We start from the raw sequence: 23,743 nt of genomic DNA, 5'->3' as shown, positions 1-23,743 counted from the left end.
GAGAAACTGCTTTTATGATGTGCACAAGTGACTAGATGATGTGGAGGTTAAACAAGTGGTTTTGAAAATTTCATTTCTGATCTGAGAACTGCACCAAAGCCACTGAGGAAAAACTGTATCTTCGGGAAATACATCCTGTTCGAAAAATGTCATCAGAAAACATTTTTCTCGCTGTACTCTTTCATTTGGGTCACAAATAAACCTGTAACCTCTCGACACTTCCTCTGACAGTATTGGGGTTATAGTTCAAAAATAAATAAATACATACATAAATAATACATAAATCACAAAATCAAGTCACAATATTATTAGCCATATATCAATATATCTTTAGAATCTAATTTTGACAAATTGAATGTAGAAATGAACTCAGACAAGATTTATGGTGGGAGGCATTTCACTGAGGAAAATTATACTTTCTCTACATAGCCTCAAAACCATAATTTAAACAGAAATATACAGTAATAAATGGAAATGTAGGCTACTTCTGTAAAATGAACACTTTTTAATCAATGTGTAGGCTAAATATTTGGGCTGATATTGCAAAAAAATGCTTGTTTTATTTTATACACCTTTTTTATTTTTGTTAAAATGTGCCCTAAAGTGAAGTTCCCAGGCTCCAGCTCAAGATACTTTCTTCAGGAAATCAAGTTTGAAAAATATCAACAATAAGAAAGCGATGAAAACTGATGATTTGATCAGTTGCTGTTGAGCGTGTGTATGGTACATGTATGTATACTTGGTTTTAACATTAACAAAGAAAACAGTAAAATAGCTACTCTCAGTTTGTCGAGGATTGTGTGTGCAATAAAGTTTGCTCAAAACCGGAAATGTGACATCACACAATGGCGACCTCCATGTGGCTGTAAATTCAACGTGATTTTGCTCATGTTTTCTAGTCTGTAACGTAAAGGAAAATCATTCAAAAATCAGTTTATTGGTGGAAACCACAATACGGTAAGACACACCTTATAATATTTAGATTAAAAGATTCTGAAAACAAACCTACAAGAGTTAAACTCCTGTCATAATAGACTGTATATAAGTGTGGTTGATGGAGGTATGAGTTATTAGTTGTCGAAATTGGTGTAACGTTACACGGGGATTCATTATTTTAAGCGCGATCTCGAGTATGTTATATGTTTCGTCTTGCATGCATTTTAAACAAGCTGTATGTTTTAAATAAATATTCCCATAACTTCCCTTCCTCTTACATATATAACGTTATGTAACTTATAGCCTATAAAATATATCGGAAAGACTTTAACTAATGTGTAATTTGTAAATGTGATTGGCAAATGTCGTATTCACTGCATATTCGAAAACATTTGTTATGTATTTTGAAAACAGTATCACGTTGAAGTCTATACAGTTCTAATATATTCAGATTCTAAAGTCTGTGAACCTGTGCTTTGTACTTATTTTATATATTGTGCCGTTGCCTTATATTCGTTATGTTGTATGCATTATGACCGTGTGAATGCTGGAGTCACCTGAAGTGTTGTGATATTGCAGGTCCTCAGACTGAACCTGCTTTAGCTGAGAACCAGTGTTCATATCTGACATGGCTTCATTTAAACCCACCAAAGTTCAGTTCCTTCCTAAACTAGGAGAGAAAGTAACAGAGGATACGCTCTACTGGAAGAATTACAAGGTTTGAGATGTCCTTGACACATTTTATAATTTATATGTCCAAAGGAAAGTGTATATCGGTGTTTTGATTGGTCAACATTTCTTAAAGGCTTTTCAGTATTTGTATACGCTGACAGTCTGCTATTTTGTGTTTCAGTCTCCTGTGCAAATTAAAGAGTTTGGTGCTGTAACAAAGATCGACTTCTCTCCTCTCCCACCTCACAATTATGCCGTCACAGCCTCCACCAGAGTGAGTCCATTTGTCTTTCATTTTCTTTCATTTTAATATATTAACTTATTAATTAACGCTTTTATTCAACGGGACGTCTAGAGCTTTTTTTCTGAATGGTTTTATCAGTTCTGTATATAGGCATATTATTTAGTATTTGTAAAGTATTTGTCATACAGCCTTTAATTATGCTGATTTTAATTTAAAATTATGAATACAGTCAATAGAATTTGAAAAGTTACTAAATACTAAAAAAAACTTTCTCATGTATAAAGTTGTTATAATTAATGTTATGTGTATAAATATTCTATTATGTTTATTGTATGAGTATATGAAATAGTATGTATACAGTGTTTTATTTTAATTATTATGAATAGTAATAATAATAAATAGTTCTGTTACATTTGGAGTTTTGAAAATAATGGAAACAAAAATCATTCAGAGTGTAAATTCAGTAAACATTACTTATATACAATAATGAGAACCTTTAATAATAATAAATGATCAGAGCTACAAATAAGTAAAATGTTTGTATGCATTACAGTGCAGATGATTTGAGGAGAAAATGTGGTTAGTTGGCATAAAAAATAATGATAAATAAAAATAAGACCTGCACTTGTTTTTGTGAGATTCACTTGTATTTTCCCTTAGAATTAAACCAACGTCTGTACTGTTGCTAGCATAATGTTACTCTCACGCATGTAGTATGCTGATATTATAATGTTCTGCATCAGATCCATGTATATGGACCTCACTCTCAAGAACCCATACGGAGCTTCACACGTTTTCGGGATACAGCATATGGAGGGAGCTTCAGAGGCGACGGGAAGCTTTTAGTGGCGGGAAGTGAAGAGGGACTCATCCGGCTGTTTGACATCAGCGGTCGAGTGGCTCTCAGACAGTTCGCAGGACACTCCAAGTATGACCCAGCATGAAATAAATGCTAATAAATAATGTGTTAATAACTTAAATCCCTCAAATCACTCACCCTTGTAAAGCAGCTCTGTCATCTTATGTGTGTCTTTTCTGCGGTCTCCCATGTGCAGGGCGGTACATGTGACCTCGTTCCTGTCTGACGGCTTTCGTGTGGTGTCGGGGTCTGATGACCTGTCGTGCCGTGTGTGGGACGTTCCCAGCGCTGTTGAGCTCAGCTCGTTAACTGAACACACAGACTACATCAGAGCTCTCGCCCCCAGCAAACTCAACCCAGATCTGTTTGTCACAGGTAACCGCTTTAATTCTCATCTGCACCTCATGCTTAGCCAGATCTGTAGGTTTAATATGAACAGAAAAATTGAACGTGCACATATAAATATACACCGGTCTGAATGCTTTTGTTTCATATTAGCAACAAGTCTGTGAGGTTATTTGTGGGACTGCAGGACTTTGCAGTCTGTTTGTTTGACAAATGGAGCGTTAGAAAATATAATTTTTTCACAATTAATTATTTTAGAAATTCTCTTAGGACATACAGAAATCACATTCCTCAGCTTTTACTAATTGCTTTTGACATCACTAATTTAATGTCGATTTTAATTGTCATTCTTTTCATGTTTTAATATTATTTCCATTAATGTCCTGCTACGTTTAATGTTTGAATGTATTAAACATTTTGTCTATATTAATAACTAATAAAATAGTAAGAATAATAAGATTTCTTAAAAATAAATAAACTTTTTTTCAGCAAGGATGCATTCAATTGACAACAAGTGTCAGTAAAGACATTTATAATGAATTTCTGTAAATGTTATTTTGAACTTTGTAATCATAAAGAATCCTGAAAAAAAAAAAAAGTATCAGTTTCCACAAAAATATTAAACTCTTTTCAGCGTTTATATAATAATAATAATAATAATAATAATAAATGTTTCTTGAGCAGCAAATCAGCATATTAGAATAATTTCTGAAGGATCATGTGACACTGAAGACTGGAGTAATGATGCTGAAAATTCAGCTTTGCATCACAGGAATAAATTACAATTTGAGAAATAGTAAAATAGCTAACAATTAATTTGAATGATAATATTTCACAATATTACTGTTTTTACTGTATTTTTGATCAAATAAATGCAGCCTTGGTGAGCAAAAGAGACTTTCAAAAACATAAAAATCCTACCAACCCCAAACTTAAATGGTAGTGTATATTAATTAATATGATTGTAAAGGTAATGTTTTGTAGAGTAGCTGATGTTTGCATGATTGCCGTCTCTGTTGCAGGTTCGTATGATCACACGGTGAAATTGTTTGACATGCGGTCAGGGAGCAGTGTGATGACTATGCAACACGGCCATCCTGTGGAGTGTGTGCTGTTGTACCCGTCAGAAGCCCTGCTGGTGTCCACAGGTGAACAACACTCGTAATTTAACCAATCAGGGATTGGGGGTTGATTAGTAATGCTTAGAACCCCTTGCAACCATTTATTCTCATATATCATAATGCAGAAATATACTGTAGACTTGGTGCATTAATGTATTTTTCAACTGATGTGCTGTTTTATGTCAGCTTGAATGTGGCTCTTCCAAAAAATGGTTGAAATAATTGGTGTATGTGTTACAGGAGGGCGCTATGTAAAAGTTTGGGACCTGTTGAAAGGTGGACAGGAGCTTGTTTCTCTTAAGAATCATCACAAAACAGTTACGTGTGCATGTCTGAGTTCTGTAGGCAACAAACTGCTCACAGGATCACTGGACAGGTGTGTTTGCATGTGTGAATCATACTAAAGAAATGCTATAAAGTGCTTATTTGTGTATTTTTGTAAGCCTGTTGTGAGAAAGTTGGGTTTATTTGTTTCGGTTGCTTTTCATTTTAGGCACGTCAAAGTGTATAACTCCTCTTACAAGGTTGTACATAATTTCGACTGTGATGCGTCCATTCTCAGTATGGCTATTGCGGTATGTTTAGTTCATGCACACAAAGAAATCTATAAATATATATAAACTTATAAATGTGATTTTTCATTTGCACTTGAATTAAAGGGTTGTTTGTTGTGGTTCTCCTCTAGCCTGATGATGAAGCGCTTGCCGTGGGGATGACCAATGGTGTGTTGAGTGTCAGGCACAGGAGACACCAAAAAGACAAAGAGACATTAACTAGTCGAAGGCGACGGGGCCCGTCATACCGGGTCTTTGTCAAGGGGAAGAACTTTGTGCCCAGACAGGTGATTATTTAATTTTATTTTCACTTTTGACTTTTTTCTGGATTAATGAATCAATGAATTTTAATTAAATTTCTTATTTTCTAGCATTTCACAAGAACTTTGTGCCCAAACATGTGAATTCTTTTTAATTTTTGTTATTTTACATTTTTCCTGAATGATTTAATAAATTAATTTCTTATTTGCTAGCATTTCACAAGAAACTTGTGATTTCATTTTATTTATTTGTTCTGAATGAATGAATCTTAATGAATTACATTTCTAATTTGCTAACATTTGCTAACATGTGATTTTTATTTTTTATGCTATTTTTTTTAATTTAATTTGAATTTAACTTTTTTTATTTGATTTGATTTACTTGTTTTTGAATGAATACATCAATCAATTACATTCCTTATTTGCTAACATTTCACAAGAACTTTGTGCCAAACATGATTTTTCTTTTACTTTTACTTTTACTTTTTAATTTTAATTTACATTTACATTTATGCATTTGGCAGACGCTTTTATCCAAAGCGACTTACATTGCATTCAAGTTACAGTTTTACATTTTATCAGCTCTTGCTTTCCCTGGGAATCGAACCCATGATGTTGGCGTTGCTAGCGCCATGCTCTACTATTTGAGCTACAGGAAAGCTATTAATTTAATTAAATTTTGTATCTGCTTTTTTTCTGAATGAATGAATGAATTTTAATTAATTACATTTCTAATTTGCTAGCATTTCACAAGAACTTTGTTCCCAAACGTGATTTATTTTATAATATTTCATTTATTTTTTTTGTGCTTTTTCAGAATTAATTAATTATTTTAATTAAATGTCTTATTTGCTAACATTTCATCTAAAATCGGTCTCTCATTTAGCTATTCTACAGCTATATAAATCATGATATCTACATAAAATAAGAAATTTATTTTACGTCACTTTTGCTGCATTGTTTTCTTCAGTTGTCTCTTACAGTCTTTTGATTTCTCTTTTAGGATGATTTCTTGGTCAGTAAACCAGTAAAGCAACATCTACGGAAATATGACAGACAGCTCAAAAGCTTTGAGGTGTCTAAAGCGCTGGACACAGCTCTGCAGGTAAACACACACCTGTGTGTATATAATGCAGTTTGATATGTGATATGACTGTTCAGATGAAAATATCAGTATATGTTTATGCATGTTTCACAGACATGGACACACACCAGTAAACCAGATGTGACCGTAGCGGTTATCATAGAGCTCAACCGCAGAGGAACTCTGAAAAATGCTCTCGCAGGACGAAATGAAGTGAGCTTAACCAAGATCCTCAACTTCCTTCTCAAGTGAGTAACTCTCTCACATTTTATTCCAACACGCACATAGTCTCATGACTTCAGACTCCCATACAAAACTTGATGGCTCATATATAGTTGGGAGGGGGAAATTTATGAACACTTCAGAATAAAAAAAATTGATTCTGGGGGACTTGAAATTCATCAACGTAGGAAAGATTACAAAATTTTCAAAGAATACAAAAATTTCCAATTTGCTTTGATTTCTAAAACTTTATGGGTGACTGGGTTATATTTCACTTTAAAATTTAAATCTAAAAAACAATGTGCAATTTTGAAGGCAAAAAAATCACAAAGGCAAAAAGTATATGTGGGTACATTTGTTTTTTTTTTATTTATTTTATTTTTTTTGCATTTTGATGTTTTTGACATTTAAGTGCATTTCATGTTTTGAGTTTTGTTGTCATTATTCTCACTGATGATGATTACTGTTATACTATAATTTTTAGATATAACTAATATTTTCAAATTTCAGTAATGAGGATTTTCTGAAAATGTGTTTAATTGTCATAAAACTCTACAATGCAAAAGTCTAAAATACAATTTGATGGTAGAAAGAAAATTTAAATTCATATATATATTATATGTAGAATAGTAAATTAATAATTTTTCGATTTTAATTAAAAGATATAGTGTGTGTATATGCATATTATTGAAAGTCTGTGTGGGATTTCAGCACTGTTAGTATTCTGTGAAAGGCATTCCATTAAATTCTTGTGACAAAACCGGAACTTCTGGGAATGATTAAAGCTCTGGGAAATTCTTAGGCAGGTTCTCTGTGTTGAGGTTGAGAGTTTGGGTCACACAACACAAAAGGGACCCAGAACAGGAGGCCTCAATCGTAAGCATAAACAAGAGTCACAAGAGTCTTGACCAGATTTTCCTGATTCAAGGAATTTAATACCACAGTGTTTAGTTCTTGTTATAATGGCCTTCTATGAAATTATTCTGAAATGAAGTTGGAGGGTGTTTTTGTGAATTGTTTTTCAGGTACATCTTTGACCCACGCTTCTCTCAGCATCTGCTCATGGTCGGGGATATTGTGCTTGGTGAGTTTCATATTGTATCTTGCGTAAATGAGAATGAAGAAGTGAACCGCTGCTTGCAAAATAGTATTGTTTTTGCTCTGTTTCTACATGTGAAACGTGTGTGTGTGTGTGTGTGTGTGTGTGTGTAGATCTGTATCAGCAGGTTTTTCACGAGTCACCTGTAGTCGAGCGGCTGCTGCAGCGTCTTATGGAGGTGTTGGGTCGGGAAGCAGAACTTCAGCAGGAGCTTCTGCAGGTCTTAGGAATCCTGGACACACTTTTCGCATCACTGACCCCCAGAAAAGAGGTCGCGGCCCTTGCTGTCCCACCAGTAGCGCAGGAGTCACAGCTGCAAGCCGCCTGACATTACAAAACGCTCTAGTGACGCAAACGAAACATGCTGGACTTTGGCAGAGGCGTGGTGAAAAATGAAAGGGAAAACGGAAGGAAACAAACACGAGAGACAGCTGTGGGAAAGATGTTGCCCAATGCTGCTGAAAAATCACTGTGTCAGTGTGTCATCCGTTTCTGCTGATGTTTGCAGAATTTGAAACTGCATTTTGTATATTCTTATCATAAAATATTCAAATCTATGTGTTTTGGTTTGTTCTTTCTTTCAGTAATAATCAAATGCCCTATACATATACAATTGCTGCTTTTTGTCTTTCTTGACCAGTATCACTTTATAATATATCAGTAATTGTATGTGTGCATACCTGTCTTTTGAGAATGGAGTTTTGGCAAAAGGCTGATGAGACAATCATTCAGTGGCTGACAGAAGTTAGCACAATATGACTTGTATATTGTAACTTAAAATCTATTACAGCAAATAATCAAGAACCAGATGTAACCACATGGATTAAATAATAATAATTTGACGACCAGTCACTGACAAATCCATATCTCTCAAGCACTAATCTGACTATTGCTGACCTTGAGTGTAACCATAGTTTTATGGCTGTATATCAAATGTTTTGTGGAATATAATTCTCTATACTTTTTAAAGAATAAAAGAACAATTCAGTATCCTGATGAAATTTTTATAGCAAGAATTGGTCATTTTGGTGTAGTGTGGCATGGAAAAGATTAAAATGGTACTACTAGTAAAACTACTAGTAATAATTTACTGCCAATGATTTGACTTGTGATGTGATGCTTGAGGGCCAGTTAAAAAATGTCTAGCCTTTTTTAATTTTTATTATTATTTTTTATTTAATGCTGTTTTATATTTATAAAATATTTTTAGGGCCCTTTTTATTTTCACATTTTTATCAGGAGTAAAATATGATGTTAAAGCAAGACAAAATAAAAAAATTGAAATTTGTAAGGCTTAGATTTATATTATTTGCTTATATTTAGAAAAACAGTTTATCTATCTATCTATCTATCAATTTAGAGTTTTAAGGCACTCCTCTTTTTAGGCTTCTTTAATGATTGAATTATATGCCACAGAACTTGGAGCAGCTTTAAACAAATCTACATTTGTGTAAATAAAATGTACTTATAATCAAACTATTGGAAAGATGAGCCTTGAGGACGTGGCATTTCTAAACCAATGACATAAACACGTTTGGATTGAAGTGGACCAATCGCCAAGCGACTCGGACCACGTCTGCACGGGCGGTCCTAAGGGCAGTCCTCAATCTGATTGGTCAGTTAAACGAGGTTTGAGCGTTATCTCCAATCTGATTGGTCAGTTAAACGAGGTTTGAGCGTTATCTCCAATCTGATTGGTCAGTTGAGAGGGCTATCCAGAGGAAGCGTATCCCAACTAGTTTGACATCCGGAGTTACTGAGATCAGCCGGGCGGCGCGAAACACTACAAAATTCACCAGGTAAAGTTGCAATGTTGCGTTAAAACATAAAACAGTTAATGCAGATATGCTCTGATATACAGTGTTGTGCTTCGCTGTTTCATTTATGTCGCTTGAGAGTTGCGGGTATTTACATGAGGCATAATGTGGGGAATTTAAATTATGTTTGCATGTCCAAATATTGGGGACAATCATTCAATTTTACAATGAAATCATTAAAATAAAAAGTAACATTTTTACATTTACCTGGTAACACTTTATTACACTAGTATCAAGGTAGTATTGTGTGTGTGTGTGTGTGTGTGTGTGTGTGTGTGTGTGTGTGTATATGTGTATATGTATATGTATGCATGTATGTATATATGCATAGCATATCTATCTGACACACACATATATATGTGTATGTGTGTGTATATGTGTATTAGTCAGATAGATAGTGGTGGGAAATTAATATTTGTAACAATGTTTTCTGTTTACGTTGATACATACTTATTGATTCATATTTTTTTGACCCTGTTAAAAAAAGTGTACAAGAAGATGGACCTGCTGCCGCTGTTGTTGTTCGTCGCGCTCTGCGTTCTTCAGTCCTCCAGTAAACCCATGGAAAAGAAGGACCGTGTCCATCACGACGCCCCCCTCAGCAACAAGGAGCACGATGATGAGGACAACTTTGACTACGACCACGAGGCTTTTCTCGGGCAAGAGGAGGCAAAGTCCTTTGACCAGCTGACCCCAGAGGAGAGCAAAGAGAGACTGGGGTAAAAACACACGCACTACATTTCAATGAGCTCTTCACTTGAGAAAATTCTTCAGATCATTCACTTTCTCTTTCTGTCTACAGTAAGATTGTAGAGAAGATTGATGAGGATCACGACGGCTTTGTGTCCGCTGATGAGATGAAACGGTGGATCAAACATGCTCAGAAGCGATGGATCTATGACGATGTGGACCGGCAGTGGCAGGCTCACGATCTCAACTCAGACGCTCATGTCTCCTGGGAGGAATACAAGAACGCTACCTACGGCTACATCCTTGGTGTGTATAATGCGTTTATTGATTAATCATGTTTCAAAGGTTAAATCTAATCGAAATGCACGTAAATCTAATTTGGTTTCCAGTTCGATCTTTTGGACTGACCAGCTAAACTCTCATTTTGAAAGTATTGGAATCAAATCAGTTTGTAAAGACTCTGTAGTCAATATCTGTCCTCAAAACAACAGATTTAAATCAGGAAAAAAGAAAAATATATCACATTTATTTTGAATAGCTAGAAATCCAGGCTGATGTGATGTGTTCATGTCTGTTTAGATGAAGCAGATCCCGAGGACGGTTTTAACTACAGGCAGATGATGGCTAGAGATGAGCGCCGTTTCAAGATGGCTGATGATGATGGTGACATGAGGGCCAATAAGGAAGAGTTTACAGCGTTTCTTCATCCCGAGGAGTTTGACTACATGAAGGATATTATAGTGCTGGTACGTCTGGACAATCAGAATGCTAAAAATGTCTTCCATATACCTTTTCTGTTATGTTTTGTCATTGTTTACTCACCCTCATGATGTTATCTGTCTGTATGTGTATGTGTATGTGTATGTGTATGTGTATGTGTATGTGTATGTGTATGTGTATGTGTATGTGTATGTGTATATTTATATACAAAATGTCAAAATGTGTGTGTGGTTTGGTTTACAGGAGACCATGGAGGACATTGATAAAAATGGAGATGGTTTCATCGACCTTAATGAATATATTGGTACGTGAAGTGTTTTCCTTTTTAAGTGTGTTTGTGTGTATTTAAGAGAGACTGGAATGGACAGAAATCAGTTGTTTCCTGTTTAGTGTATTGATTTTGTCTCACTTTTTCCCTTGTCTGTGTGTGTTTTTCAGGTGACATGTACAGCCAGAATGGAGATGCAAATGAACCAGAATGGGTGAAAACAGAAAGAGAACAATTTACAGAGTTCAGGGATAAAAACAAAGACGGCCGTATGGATAAGGACGAGACCCGTGACTGGATCTTGCCGTCTGACTACGACCATGCAGAGGCTGAGGCCAAACACCTGCTGTATGAGTCTGACGCAGATAAGGTAAAAGAATGGTAATTCTCAGTGAAGGGACATTTTGCATAAAAGTCATTGCATCCATTACATATTTAACAATTTTATGTGAAAGTTAAAGTTTTCTATACCCCCCCCCAATCCCTAAAACTGAAGTGTTTCTAAAGTAAGTAAATTTCTGCCACAAAAAATGTAAGATCTTTGCATAAAAGCTGTAATTAAATGAATGGTTCAGCCAAAACTGTGCATTCTAGCATATTTTACTCACCCTCATGTAATTGGAAACCAATGTAATGCAATGTTTTTTTTTACGTTTTTGCATTTTGCAGATGCTTTTATCTAAAGTGACTTACATTGCATTTATGGTATACATTTTGATCAGTTAATGCATTTCCTGGGAATCAAACCCATGACCCATTAAACACTTGTTTGAGCTACAAAAATTGGATAAATTTTTTGATTAACTAATTTTATTTCTTAAATGAGCAGGTTGCCATAATTCTCTGTCATTAATTTTGGTTTTCTTACCTTTCTTCCCCTCTGCAATTCGTACATGACTGAAAATGACCTGCCATACAATGCCATAATTCTATTGGTTGTGCGTCAGATTCGTTATGCTTATTGATGGGGTGATGAAAGCAAAAAAAATTATTATATGAAGCACTAACTGCTGACAATAATAAATGATGATATGTTTGGACTGTAAGAATTTTTTTTATCTTAGCAGCTGCTTCAATAACTTCTTTTACTTTCACGACAGGACGGACGGCTCACAAAGCAGGAAATTGTGGATAAGTATGACTTATTTGTCGGGAGCCAAGCAACGGATTTTGGAGAAGCACTGGTCCGACACGATGAGTTTTAATTTTGGAAACTTTGCACTTGAAAAATGCGAAACGAACAATAATTTATTATATGATTTCAAGCATACCACATTGTGAAGCATTACTGTGTTTACAAAACATTTCTGTTCTTCCACAGCCTCTCGATCAAATGCATTTTTTTTAATTTTGGCTTTTTCCGTGAACATCTTTCGTAGATTAACGCTCATCACCGTTGGATTCTGATGTGATTTCAAATGCACTGATGAAATAGTATTCAGGTCAGCTTGTGAAGCTTGTCAAAGTGTTGTGTAGAGGTTTGTCTGATGGTCTATAATGCACTAAAATGCGGCCATATAATACAGCATAATGGCATGTGTGTAACCTGACACAGCATAGAGCAATAACCGCCCACTAGTGTTTTTACACGGCACATTATATGAACACTTTGTTTGTTTTTTTAGGTATACCCTTATGTAAACTACTTTTCTAAATAATATATCATGTTTTGCAACCACTACATGTATGTGTTTATCTCCATTTAGCCAGAGGATGTATGATATTGGACATGATGCTAAGTAGTAGATTGTAGTAAGGATGTTGCGTAATTTCACGGTCTTTCTTTGGCTCAAAATGCATCTAACCAGAAGTTCTGATTGGTTCCTGCAGGAACACGGATCAGATTGTCAAGGCTTGTTTTTGTCAATCTATAGACCGATAAAAGCGGTGTGTAAAATTGATCAATCAACTGATTGGGTGCTCATTTATGAACAAAAAACCCCTGCTTGAAGGACTATTGAACGTCATTCCACCCACTGCGACCTGTCAATGAGAGCTTTATGAAGTGTTAGTACTCTTATTATTAGACTGAACCAACAAACTAAAGCTGTTCTTTCCTCAAGTGCCTTTTTCTGTCTCCCTCAACCTTCAGACTGCTTTGACTTTATTATGCAATACTTTATTTTTGGTTTTCTTACCTTTCTTCCTTGTGCAATTTGTACATGACTGAAAATGAACTCCTCTCAGTACATAATTTGTCTATAATTATATATATATGTTTATAATTGAATGTGAACTCTGTTTAGTATGCTGTGGTCAGGTATTGTAAATACTGTCTTGTAGCTGAGAGTGTTTTCTCAATAAAATTGATGAAAATGAATCATACTTTCAATTGGGTTTCCATTTGTGGGGTTTTCAGGTGAATTTCTTGTTTCTACGCAGATTCTAATCAGATCCGCTAGGGGTGATCTGGTCACTTTTACTTAATTTCAAATTGAAGAAGGCGTATTGCACGTTTTTTTTATTGCTATGATATTATTCAATATTATCATAATGAATGAGTCCCACCTAAGTTTAATTTTAGCAGAACTATCTATGCCACAGGCAGTCTTATTGGTTTTCATCAGTAGATTTTATTTGAGTTTGCAATGCAAAGTGCAATTTCAATACAAAGAAAGCATGTCCGTGTGCAATGATGTACATTATATAATGCAGAAAGGGCACAGGATATCTGAAAACCATCGGTGCAGGGCAAACTTTAAAACTTTGGGTTAGAAGTTAGATTAACGCTTGTATTACTCACCCATCTGTTCATTCCCTCGCAGATGCCAAATCTGTACTTTTCCCATTTTACAAAGGCTCATTTGGTGCTCAAGCTCAATTCAAACATTAAGTTGATTCAGTATCGCTCTTAGCTTTCATCAATCTCCCATTATCATCTCCCATCATTAGTTTCATCAGTGTCTGTATCGTAGAAACATTCTATCTGTGTGTCGTGAGGATCATGAAGATAGTTCAGATGTTGACTGCTTGTATCTAGATTAGATACAGACTCCTCTTCTGGGCTACTGTCATCTAAATTTGTTGCAATGTTCTCGTTAACATAATATATGTTTGAGCTTGGGGTGTTGTCCGTCTCAACTCCCAGACATTCTTCTGATCCATTGTATTGACCTGGATCAAGTGTTAATGTGCTTAGATGTGTTTGTAAGTTACTTACATCATGAATGCTTTGTACAGAACTTTCAGCTACTGAAACCTGAGGATCTAAATTGAGATCATCCGGATTTCTTCTACCATCTGTTTTAAAGCTTTCTGAATAGTTGAGGACGGGTTTATCGGCTTCTGAAACCAAGGCTTTAGGGTTAATGATATATGGCTCTCCTTGAAAAATGGAGAATTCTGCTTGTGTAGTATCTTTTAATGGTGAGTTTTGTGTTACCGTTTGATCTCTTTCTTGACTTTCAGTTGAGTGTCTTTGTATATCAGACTTGAATCTGTGCTTTCCAGCTATTTTTTGGTGCCTTGTTTCCAGTGGTTTTTCCTGAATTCTGTCTTCCAAGTCAATTTTTACTTGTGTGTGGTCTGTATTATGTGATTCGTAGTCTCGGTTGACTCTTTTTAGGTGCATATTGAGCATTTCTGACTCATTGTATATGTCGTCACGGTATGAAGTGATTCTTTGCGATTGGATTTTAAATTCTTCTTCTGGGAGATCTGAATCGTCATTTTCTAATTCACAATCCATGTTCATTTCTTCTAAATCGGTACAAATCTCCACCTCTGTTGTGAACGTAGTCTCCGTATTTTCTTCACTCTCCTCATCCCATTCCCGAACCACGACGTAGTCGTGAAATGACACCGTTTTGTTGTTAAACCTGTTCACAGGCCTCCCATTGGGCCGCAGGGCCAGATAATTGCGTCTTGGTTCCCGTAAGGATTTGTTGAAGGTAATTGATGGTAAGTTCACAGATGATGATGGAGGTGGTTCCTCTGTTTTGGTGTAGATGCCCTGTTTGCCGTAGAAGGGTGAGGTGGAGTGGTCGTACTCGCTGAATGCCTCGTTGTGATGTGAGAACGTTTCCTCCACTAAAGTCGTCGGTCGGCTCTGGTTCATCTGTCAGAGAAAAACTGTCACTCAGCTGGATTTACAGTTGATTCTCTGAAAACATTTCTGTTGTATAAAAACACAAATGCACAAGGGTAACTATGGGAAATTTGAAGGTGCACTGAGTAATATTGTCCTTATTTTAAGGAGACTTAATATGATGCACACTACAATTCAACACTGAATGTATCTACAGTTTCCACAAAAATATTAAGCATAATAAGACATTTTTGCTGAGCAGCAAATCAGCTTTTTAGAATGATTTCTGAAGGATCATGTGACACTGAAGACTGGAGTTATTGGACTTTGTGTGTGCGTGTGATGCTGCATGTACACTGGTACGTGTATAAAGTCCAAGACCACTGTTATATTTGCCAGAATTGAACAAATACTTGGTGCACCTTCAAAGTTAAAAGGTCTGGGATACTGCATCAAGTAAGTAGTGTCTGATTTAACACTCTCTGTGACTCATATAGAACTGCTTCAAACGATATTCTCGGTTTAGTAACAAAACGGTAAGTCTATGCTTTAAGAAACCATTCTATTTCCACGTTTTACCTAAATGAAAATACAATGAAGTTCACTAAGGATGGAAGTGAGGAACATTAACTCACCATCTGGAACCATCTCAGACACTAGACATGGAATATTAATAAATGCAAAAAGATTCATTTTAAGACGTTTTTAAGTGTTAAAAATTGGTACAAATTCTTAAAATATTCTTTTTGGGTTTTGCATATTATGATATAAAGGCTATCAAAAATGAAGGGACAATTTTGAAAGAAATTCTAATTTGTAAGTGTCAAAATTGACAGTAAAAACATTTCAAATATTAAAAATTAGGTAACACTTTAGGGACCAGTTCTCACTACTAACTAGTTGCTTATTAGCATGCCTATTGTTAACATATTGGCTGTTTATTAGTACTTATAAAGCAATATTTTGCATGACCATATTCTACATCCTTAATCCTACCCAGTACCTAAACTTAACAATACCTTACTATTAACAAGCAGCAAATTAGGAGTTTATTGAGGCAGAAGTCATAATTAATGGTTTGTTAATGTTAAGAATTGGACCTTAAAATAAAGTGTGACCATAAATTGTTACTATTATACTATTATAAATGGTTTTCTATTTTGAATACATTAATAAAAAAAAATGCTTGTGATGCAAAGCTGAAATTTCAGCATCATTACATTAGTGTTACATGATCCTTCAGAAATCATTAATTATTCCAAACTAAAAATTATTTAAAAATTATAAATAAATGCTGCTCTTTTGAACTTCCATAAAATTAAGCAGCACAACTATTTTCAACATTAATAATAATCATCAGAAATGTTTCTTGAGCACCAAATCACCATATTAGAATGATTTCTGTAGGATCATGTGACACTGAAGACTGATTCTGAAAATTCAGCTTTGGAAGAAATTACTTTTTAAAATATATTCAAATAGAAAACAGTAATTTAAAACTGTAATATTATTTCACAATATTACAGTTTTTACCATATTAAAAAGTAAAAAAAATAAATAAAAATGAAACAGTTGTGTAAGAAGCTCAAAGTTGGAGTCGTTACGTAATTCTGGTTCTTTTCTATTTGGTATAATTTGTATGGAACATATGGATATTTTCAAGTCATATGCAGAGTGTTGTGTAGGTTGCATGAATATATCTTGTCTTACCACATTAGGGTGTCTGTTGTCAGCCACGCTGGTCCGGATGACATGATCCCGCTTCTCTCTGATCATCCGTATGCACCGCACCAGTGTAAATAAGGTAATGGCCAGCAGGATCAGACACACCCCTGCCACGCCCTCTGCCCTGCCCACTGGCTCACTGCTGTACACATGCCCCGCCCCCAAAGGACCCTGTGGAACTTATACAATACATTTTTTTTTTTTATTATTTATTATTATATGTTCAGCCATGTATTGTTATTATACACTACCGGTCAAAAGTGACAAAATATAGTAAAAACGGTGTGAAATATTATTACAATTCAAAATAACTTTCTCCTATTTGAATATATTTTAAAACTGAATTTATTCCTGTGATGCAAACTGAATTTTTAGCAGCCAGTCTTTGGTGTCACATGATCCTTCAGAAAACCTTTGACTGGTAGTGTATGTTGTGGCAAGCTTCGCACAAACAGTGCTCACTTCTAGTTTGTTGCACATTTTATGTATGTAAAACAATTTTCATTTTATATATTTGTGTATTCCTAATTAAGATATAATCCAGAGAGCTTGAATATTTTCCAGTACCTGGTTGGCCTTTTTGAAGAACTTCCACATGCAATGCAGCTTTAACAGTGTCTCCTGATTCCAGGTCAGTGGCTAGAACCTGCAACACGGTCATCAATTGTCTAATTTCAGACATTTTTGAAAAAAAGTAGTAGTGGAATATTGTTCAGATTCTGCCTATAAAATTTGGTGGTTAAACAATTTTCACTCTGAAATTACAAATAATCACAAAGAGATGGGAATTAACACATTGAAAGAAATGTGAAATTTTGATGACTGAAATATAATTTTTGCTTGTAAAACATTCTAATAATTTTTGTTTCATTTACAACTGTGAAAAATGTTTTTGAAGTGTATTTATGTAGTCTTATGTCATACCTCTAGGAAATATTTGTGGCCGGGGTGTAGCAGGCTGGTTTTAGCGATGAGCAGTCCTTCTTGTGTAATGTAAAAGAGCTGAGAGCTGTTGTGTTGGGAGTCTAGAGAATACTGCAGTCTGGGATTGAAGCCCTTTAACCCACAAACATAAAACAAACAGAAACATAACTCCATATTTCATGCACCAGTGTCTTTGTGATGTTGAAACTGGATGTTGACACTGGGGTGTTACTGTTGTGTGGTTTTGCAATGTTGTGATCATGTTGAGTCACGTACGTCAGTGAAGTCTTGATCTGTGGCCTCCAGGATAAGTAATTTGTTGCCGTATGTCATGACGAGTGAGGCAGGATTTGCGCTCTCGATGACAAAACCACGGTATGTTGAACGATTAAACTGCGGCGGAAACCTGTTTTCTGCTAGGACCCTCACCAGAACTGTGGCTACTGCATATTTCAGCGGGTCATCCGTCTGAGCTGCCTGAGCAGAAACATCACAATGATTTCAAAAAGAAAACATTTCTTTTTTTTCTCTCTCTCTTTTAATTTTTTTAAATTTTTTTTAGAAATGTTAACTGTTTATTTTTTATATATTAGAATATTATTTATATATTACATTTAATATTAAACTTATACATTTATTTTCATTTTTTTAATTTAATTTTTTAATTTATTTATTTTTTTTACATTTTTGTTCTTCACTCTCAGACGCACCATAACACGCAGTCTCAGTGTTGGGATCAGCAGTCTGTTCTCCACACATCTGGTTAACCTCACCTCTCCAGAATTACTGTCAATGACGAATCTGCCATTATCTGCCCCTGTATTACAGCAGACACACATGTATAATCAAAATTAGTTTCTTCTTCCAGGAGTTTGCGTAAGGTTCAATGGCAGAGGAAGGAGAAGCACCTGACAGGATGGTGTACTTTACTGGTGTTCTGAGACACTCATCACCATCCACAGCTTGAATCGGACCCGGAAAGAAATCCAAGACAATGTCCTGAGTGACAAATACACAGACGATAAGAAGGAATCAGATACATGCACGTTCAATGGGTCAGTAAGATCCATTTAAACAGATTAAATATTCTTTTTTTGCAAGGATGTATTTAATGTCTTTCATTTCAAATAAACACTGTTTGAACAATAAATGCTTTGAACTTTCTATTTATCAAAGAATCCTGGGGAAAAAACCCACAAAAAAGTATTAAGCAGCACAGCTGTTTTCAAAAAGCAGCATATTAGAATGATTTCTGAAGGATCATGTGACACTGAAGACTGGAGTAATGACGCTGAAAATTCAGCTTTACATCACAGGAATAAATTACAGTTTAAAATATATTCAAATATAAAACAGTTATTTTAAATTGGAATAATATTTTATAATATTAAATGCATTTCAAATAAATGCAGCCTTGGTGAACATAATAGACTTCAAAGACATTAAGATGTCTTTATATATTCACAGGGTTTACCTGCTCGTTCTCTGTGATGTTGGCGGTGTACAGAGGATTGGCACATATGCGGTTGCTGTGATTGGCTGAGAGAAGAGTGCAAGGCTGGAATTGTGGGTACTGGTCGTCCCCATCTATCACATTGATGATTATTGTTGCCGTTGTGTTGTAGTGTTCATTTGTGTTCATCTCCTAAAGCCACATCAACATCTGAGTAAATAACAGTTCAGTTTTTTTTCACACCTTTTTATCATCTGCAGACAAGTGTTTCTGTTTGTTTTACCACTGCATAAAGAGTCAGTTGGAGCTGAGTTTTGATCTCGTAGTCCAGTGACTTGTTGAGAACCACTTTGCCACTGTTGGGTAAGTCCACTCGAAAATACCTGGCATCAGGCTGGAAATACACAAACACCATAAGATATACCACACTCTCAGAAATAAAGGTACAAAAGCTGTCACTGGGGCGGGACCTTTTCAAAAGGTACATGTTTGAACCTAAAAGGTCCATTTTGGTACCTTAAAGATACACATTAGTACTTAAAGTGTACATATTTGAACCTAATAGTGTACCTTTTGAAAAGGTACCGCCCCGGTGACAGCTTTTGTACCTTTATTTCTGAGAGTGCAATATACCATAAGAAAAGATTAAAGGGATAGTTAACAAAAATGATAATTCTGTAATCCTTGTTTCATCCTCAAGTTGTTCCAAACCTGTATGAATTTCTTTCTTCTTTTGAACATAAAGGCAGATATTTTGAGTTTGTTGGGAAACAGACAGTTGACGGTAGCCATTGACATCCATAATATTTGTTTTGGTTACCAACATTCTTCAAATTGAATTCTTTTGTGTTGAACAGAAGAAAGAAACTCATAAAGGTTTGAAAGAACTTAAAGATGAGTAAATGATGACAGAATTTGGGTGAACTATCTCTTTAAGTCAAACGAGGCTGCAGTAGGGCTAGCAGAAGGTGTCTACTGTGGATTTTGTGGATCTAATGAGATGATTGGTTCACCTACTGATGTTTCATCGATGACGTATGTGAGTGTGTCTCCATCAGCATCTGTGGCCTGGACTGTAAACACTACAGAGTTCACCGCTGTCAACTGAACAAACACATTAAACAACCAGCAGAAGATGGGAGAAAATCTCAGGAATGGAGTAAAATATGGGGGGGAAACTTTTTAAATGTATGCTTATATATGCAATGTGCTGCTCAAAAGTTTGGGAATCAGTAAGACTTGAAAGTTTGTTTTTGAAAGTCTCTTATGCTCACAAGGGCCTCATTTTTACATTTCAGTAAAACAGTAATATAACGGTGATATTGTGGAATATTATTACAATTTCAAATAACTGTTTTCTATTTTAAAATGTAATTTATTCCTGTGATGCAAAGCTGAGTTTTCAGCATCATTACTCCAGTCTTCAGGGTCACATGATCCTTCAGAAATCATTCTAATATGCTGATGCAGTCGTGCTGCTTCATATTCAAAATAATAGCAATATACTATAATATATATTTGTTATTTGAAATAGGAATCTTCTTTACAGTCATGGCCAAAAATATCGGCACCCTTGGTAAATATGATCAAAGAAGGCTGTGAAAATTTAGAGCTGTTAAACTGGCAAATGGAGGTTTCAAAAAGTATTGAATAAAAGTTATAATTGCCAATAATTGTGCCCAACGTGTATTTGAGAAAAACATTTGTTTTATAATGATATTTCCCCCAATTTTAAATTCTTATTATCCAATGAAAGGTTAGACTGTTGTGAATTTTTTTAATAAAAGATCAAAAGGATTAACTGTATATGATGTCTTTGTATCATGTCTTCACTGTTACTTTTGATCAATTTGATGCATTGATGATCAATACAAATATTAATAGGAAGGAAGAAAGAAAGAAATCATATTGACCCCAAACTTTTGAACAATAGTGTATGTTAATACATTACAAACAAAGAGAGTGTATGTTGTGTTTTGTTTTACCTCGCTGAGCTGCAGAGGTTGAACTGATCTTTGTAGGAACTCAGGTTTGTTGTCATTCTCGTTCAGAACCTCTACCATGATCCTGTGTTCAGCCTGACAGCAACATTGTTTTTATTTGACAAGGTAAAATTGGATTGATAAATCCAGTTTTCTAAAATAATGCTGCTGTATGTCACAGATTATTCAATTTACCTGTAGCGCTTTATGTTCGTAACACCTTACAGTTGCTGTTAAAACTGAGCCGTGTATCTGTAAATCATATTAATAGCTTAAACAAAATCATGACAGAAGATGGACGTGTAATAGCATGCATTTAAAGATTTTTTTAATGTTACCTCTCTATCAATAATCCTAGTTGATGTTGAGTTCAGTCTAATGGTTCTTCCCTCCAGATAAAACCAATTAGCATCTTTTCCAGAAAGTTTTAAGTGCATATGATTGGATGATGGCTGTGCAGTGAAACTAAGGTTGGCAATAAAGGTTCCCATCAGGCTATTCTCTTTTACTTTGGCAAACACGTCATGCCCACCGTCACAATTGCTGGCTGTCAAAAATAGACACATTATTTATTTAAATAACATTTTTCTTATATTTCTAATTGCAGTCTGCTGTAATGTAAAATGTTGGATAATTTCCATGTCTGGTTGATGGTAAATTGCAAATTTAGCTGATAATGTTTTAATTTGTCAATTATTCGATTATGTCTGATGCATTACAAGGAGCTTGTTGTTCAGCAAAGGTCGGTCAGATTAGTTTGACTGGACTGTTGCCTGGATACTGATTTGTTCTTAATTTTCCGTGGCGCACGGATTGGAATTTCGTAATTCCGTAATTCCCTGCTCAAACAGGAGAAAATTCTGTTGTACTCAATATTTAGCTGTGTGAGGTCAATTGAAGTTGTATGGACGCATGCATGCCAAGTGTGTGTGTTTGTTTTTTGTGTGTGGTCTGTATCTGTGTTTGTGTTTATACCAATTACAGAATGCCGGCTGACCGCAGAATATAGCTGGCAGAATATTAGGATCTTCCACAGTGGCTGTTCACTGAAGATCAACCTCAAAACCATCTCTCACTGACAGGATAAAAAAAAAAAACAGGTATGTTAAAAATGACATTTTCATTACTGTACTGTATTACTATGAATTGGCTAATTTAGCTCAAGAGAAGGAACTGGTACCTAAATGCAGCCTGGAAATATATTATTGCTTTTATGTTTAGAGGATCCGGAGTAACATGACCTTTAAATGTTTTTTAGCAAACAACCCTGCTCCTTTAAGACCTATAAATCTTGTAAGGAAGTTCTCAGCAGACAGATAAGCCTTCTTACGTGCAAACACCCAAACACACACTCTTACTTACACAGAGCTATTATAGCTAACTAAAACTGTGCTTATTTAGTTTTATATAAAACTAAATGTTAACTGAAATAAAATTAAAAACAAATATATATATATATATATATATATATATATATATATATAAAAACTTTTAAAAATCTTCAAAAAAGTCAGCTAGTTGCTAAAGCAATATTACTTATTTTAATTTAGTTAAATGTGATGTATACTAAAATAATTAAACTGAAATAAAAATGAATAAAAAATATGTAGACATATAAAATAAAAACTACTAAAAATAACAAAAATAAACTCAGCAAAAGTACTAAAACTTTAACTAAAATTAAAATAGAAAATAGCAAGTTTTAAAATAAAATATGACTCAAAATAATAAAAACTAATAGTATCTCAATTATACAAAAATCTTACTGTGCACAACATGCATATTTATTCAAATGACATCCTTTAACTGAAATCTGTTTGGAATTATAGTTAGAATTGTATTTATTTTTTTAGTTTATTTCATTTATCTATACAGGAACAACGCACAACAAAAGTGTTGTGCCAGAGTTAGCTATAAAGCTAATTTGCATCTGCAGTCCCTGGGCGGGATGTTTTCATTTATTAACATTTTCTAATATTTCACAGTATCAGGAGTATTCATTTAGCTCAATCAAACTAAATCAATACAAACTGACTTTGCATCCTTATATTTCAACATTTGTCTTATAACTGGAATATTTTGGATCACACATGACTTGTTTTAAACAACAGAAGAGGATTAAAAGTGAATTAAAGACCGAAAAAATCTGAAAAATAATCACATAATTGTATAAACCTTTTGTTTCCACCATTGTGTCAATGTGAAGACAAAGACTCATGCTAAGATGTGTGAACATGCACACAGATCTTTTAAAGTTATGTTTGCCACCAGTTATACAAGGCTATTACACAAGTCCTTTGGAGCATCTCACTCTCTCTTATACAGAAGTTAAGACCAGCCAAAAATAGACTTCAGGACCATTTGAGCTCACAAAACCTGGTCATGCTTTGTTCTCGTATTATTTTGATTATGCACTATTGTATTTGAGACAAAGACAAGAAAGAACGTCATCCTACCTGTCCCATCTAACTGTTCTTCAGGTCCAGATGTCCAGATTTTCTCTCCAAAGTTACATTATTACCATCCACAGAACTCTTTATTTTGGATGTGACTGTGTAAAAGAGAGTTCGAGTACAGAGTATGTGTGTCACTTGTGTATGAGAGTCCACCGCATGTCAGTGTTTGGATGAGTTGCAAGCGGTGGATTAGTCCGAGGTTTAGTGTTCAAACTCACTGGATCAGAGCCAGGTTAAGAGGTCAAAACAAATGCCTCTGCTGGGTCTAACCATCATCCCAGGTCT

At 34.9% G+C, this 23,743-nt stretch overlaps 4 protein-coding genes and 1 long non-coding RNA gene across 6 annotated transcripts in view; 4 read left to right on the top strand and 1 right to left on the bottom strand.

The window, feature by feature from the left end:
* Positions 1 to 812: 812 nt before the first annotated feature.
* On the top strand, positions 813 to 8,683 carry utp15 (UTP15 small subunit processome component). Its single transcript, XM_058750506.1, has 13 exons — positions 813 to 957; positions 1,516 to 1,654; positions 1,790 to 1,882; positions 2,596 to 2,780; positions 2,908 to 3,086; positions 4,079 to 4,204; positions 4,418 to 4,553; positions 4,671 to 4,752; positions 4,863 to 5,018; positions 5,995 to 6,096; positions 6,190 to 6,323; positions 7,323 to 7,381; positions 7,510 to 8,683. The coding sequence occupies exons 2-13, from the start codon at positions 1,565 to 1,567 to the stop codon at positions 7,722 to 7,724; spliced, it is 1,557 nt and encodes a 518-aa protein (XP_058606489.1). The 5' UTR covers positions 813 to 957; positions 1,516 to 1,564; the 3' UTR covers positions 7,725 to 8,683.
* Positions 8,684 to 9,073: 390 nt separating this feature from the next.
* Positions 9,074 to 13,204, top strand: calub (calumenin b). Its single transcript, XM_058750699.1, has 7 exons — positions 9,074 to 9,195; positions 9,701 to 9,932; positions 10,016 to 10,209; positions 10,483 to 10,649; positions 10,867 to 10,927; positions 11,062 to 11,261; positions 11,992 to 13,204. The coding sequence occupies exons 2-7, from the start codon at positions 9,712 to 9,714 to the stop codon at positions 12,094 to 12,096; spliced, it is 948 nt and encodes a 315-aa protein (XP_058606682.1). The 5' UTR covers positions 9,074 to 9,195; positions 9,701 to 9,711; the 3' UTR covers positions 12,097 to 13,204.
* Positions 13,205 to 13,482: 278 nt separating this feature from the next.
* LOC131524003 (cadherin-related family member 5) lies at positions 13,483 to 23,593 on the bottom strand. Its single transcript, XM_058750700.1, has 14 exons — positions 23,459 to 23,593; positions 21,978 to 22,077; positions 21,341 to 21,549; positions 21,198 to 21,254; positions 21,006 to 21,098; positions 20,038 to 20,124; positions 19,304 to 19,414; positions 19,042 to 19,212; positions 18,476 to 18,566; positions 18,278 to 18,384; positions 17,844 to 18,044; positions 17,568 to 17,699; positions 16,629 to 17,289; positions 13,483 to 14,948 (listed from the first exon to the last, which is right to left on the bottom strand). Exons 2-13 carry the CDS (start codon positions 22,069 to 22,071, stop codon positions 17,125 to 17,127), a joined length of 1,518 nt encoding a protein of 505 aa, XP_058606683.1. The 5' UTR covers positions 22,072 to 22,077; positions 23,459 to 23,593; the 3' UTR covers positions 13,483 to 14,948; positions 16,629 to 17,124.
* LOC131524004 (uncharacterized) lies at positions 15,000 to 20,887 on the top strand. Of its 2 annotated transcripts, XR_009266902.1 has the most exons (6): positions 15,000 to 15,374; positions 16,637 to 16,722; positions 17,177 to 17,274; positions 18,436 to 18,622; positions 19,035 to 19,383; positions 20,079 to 20,887. It is a non-coding gene; the product is annotated as an uncharacterized LOC131524004 (long non-coding RNA). The 2 variants fall into 2 exon arrangements; XR_009266901.1 differs by lacking the exon at positions 20,079 to 20,887 and having other exon boundaries at positions 15,308 to 15,374; positions 19,035 to 19,474.
* kcp (kielin cysteine rich BMP regulator) overlaps positions 21,987 to 23,743 on the top strand; it is a 93,175-nt gene continuing 91,418 nt past the window's right edge. Inside the window, exon 1 of the mRNA XM_058750698.1 lies at positions 21,987 to 22,102. The gene's annotated coding sequence lies outside the window, so the exon portion shown is untranslated. The remainder of the gene's footprint in view (positions 22,103 to 23,743) is intronic.

This window comes from Onychostoma macrolepis, chromosome 18, assembly GCF_012432095.1.
Source record: "Onychostoma macrolepis isolate SWU-2019 chromosome 18, ASM1243209v1, whole genome shotgun sequence".
Taxonomy (NCBI): Eukaryota; Metazoa; Chordata; class Actinopteri; order Cypriniformes; family Cyprinidae; genus Onychostoma; species Onychostoma macrolepis.
The sequence above is the reverse complement of the archived record's forward strand: the minus strand, read 5'-3'. Positions and strand labels throughout refer to the sequence as shown.

Bases quoted from the DNA above. Each gene is read 5' to 3' on its own strand.
- utp15 (XM_058750506.1), top strand. From the start codon at position 1,565: ATGGCTTCATTTAAACCCACCAAAGTTCAGTTCCTTCCTAAACTAGGA. The intron at 4,554-4,670 runs GTGTGTTTGCAT...TTTTCATTTTAG, and splicing joins CTCACAGGATCACTGGACAG to GCACGTCAAAGTGTATAACT. The intron at 7,382-7,509 runs GTGAGTTTCATA...GTGTGTGTGTAG, and splicing joins GGTCGGGGATATTGTGCTTG to ATCTGTATCAGCAGGTTTTT.
- calub (XM_058750699.1), top strand. From the start codon at position 9,712: ATGGACCTGCTGCCGCTGTTGTTGTTCGTCGCGCTCTGCGTTCTTCAG. The intron at 9,933-10,015 runs GTAAAAACACAC...TTCTGTCTACAG, and splicing joins GAGAGCAAAGAGAGACTGGG to TAAGATTGTAGAGAAGATTG. The intron at 10,650-10,866 runs GTACGTCTGGAC...TTTGGTTTACAG, and splicing joins TGAAGGATATTATAGTGCTG to GAGACCATGGAGGACATTGA.
- LOC131524003 (XM_058750700.1), bottom strand. From the start codon at position 22,071: ATGGTTTTGAGGTTGATCTTCAGTGAACAGCCACTGTGGAAGATCCTA. The intron at 21,099-21,197 runs GTAAATTGAATA...TGTTGCTGTCAG, and splicing joins ACGAACATAAAGCGCTACAG to GCTGAACACAGGATCATGGT. The intron at 20,125-21,005 runs GTAAAACAAAAC...GTGTTTGTTCAG, and splicing joins AACCTCTGCAGCTCAGCGAG to TTGACAGCGGTGAACTCTGT.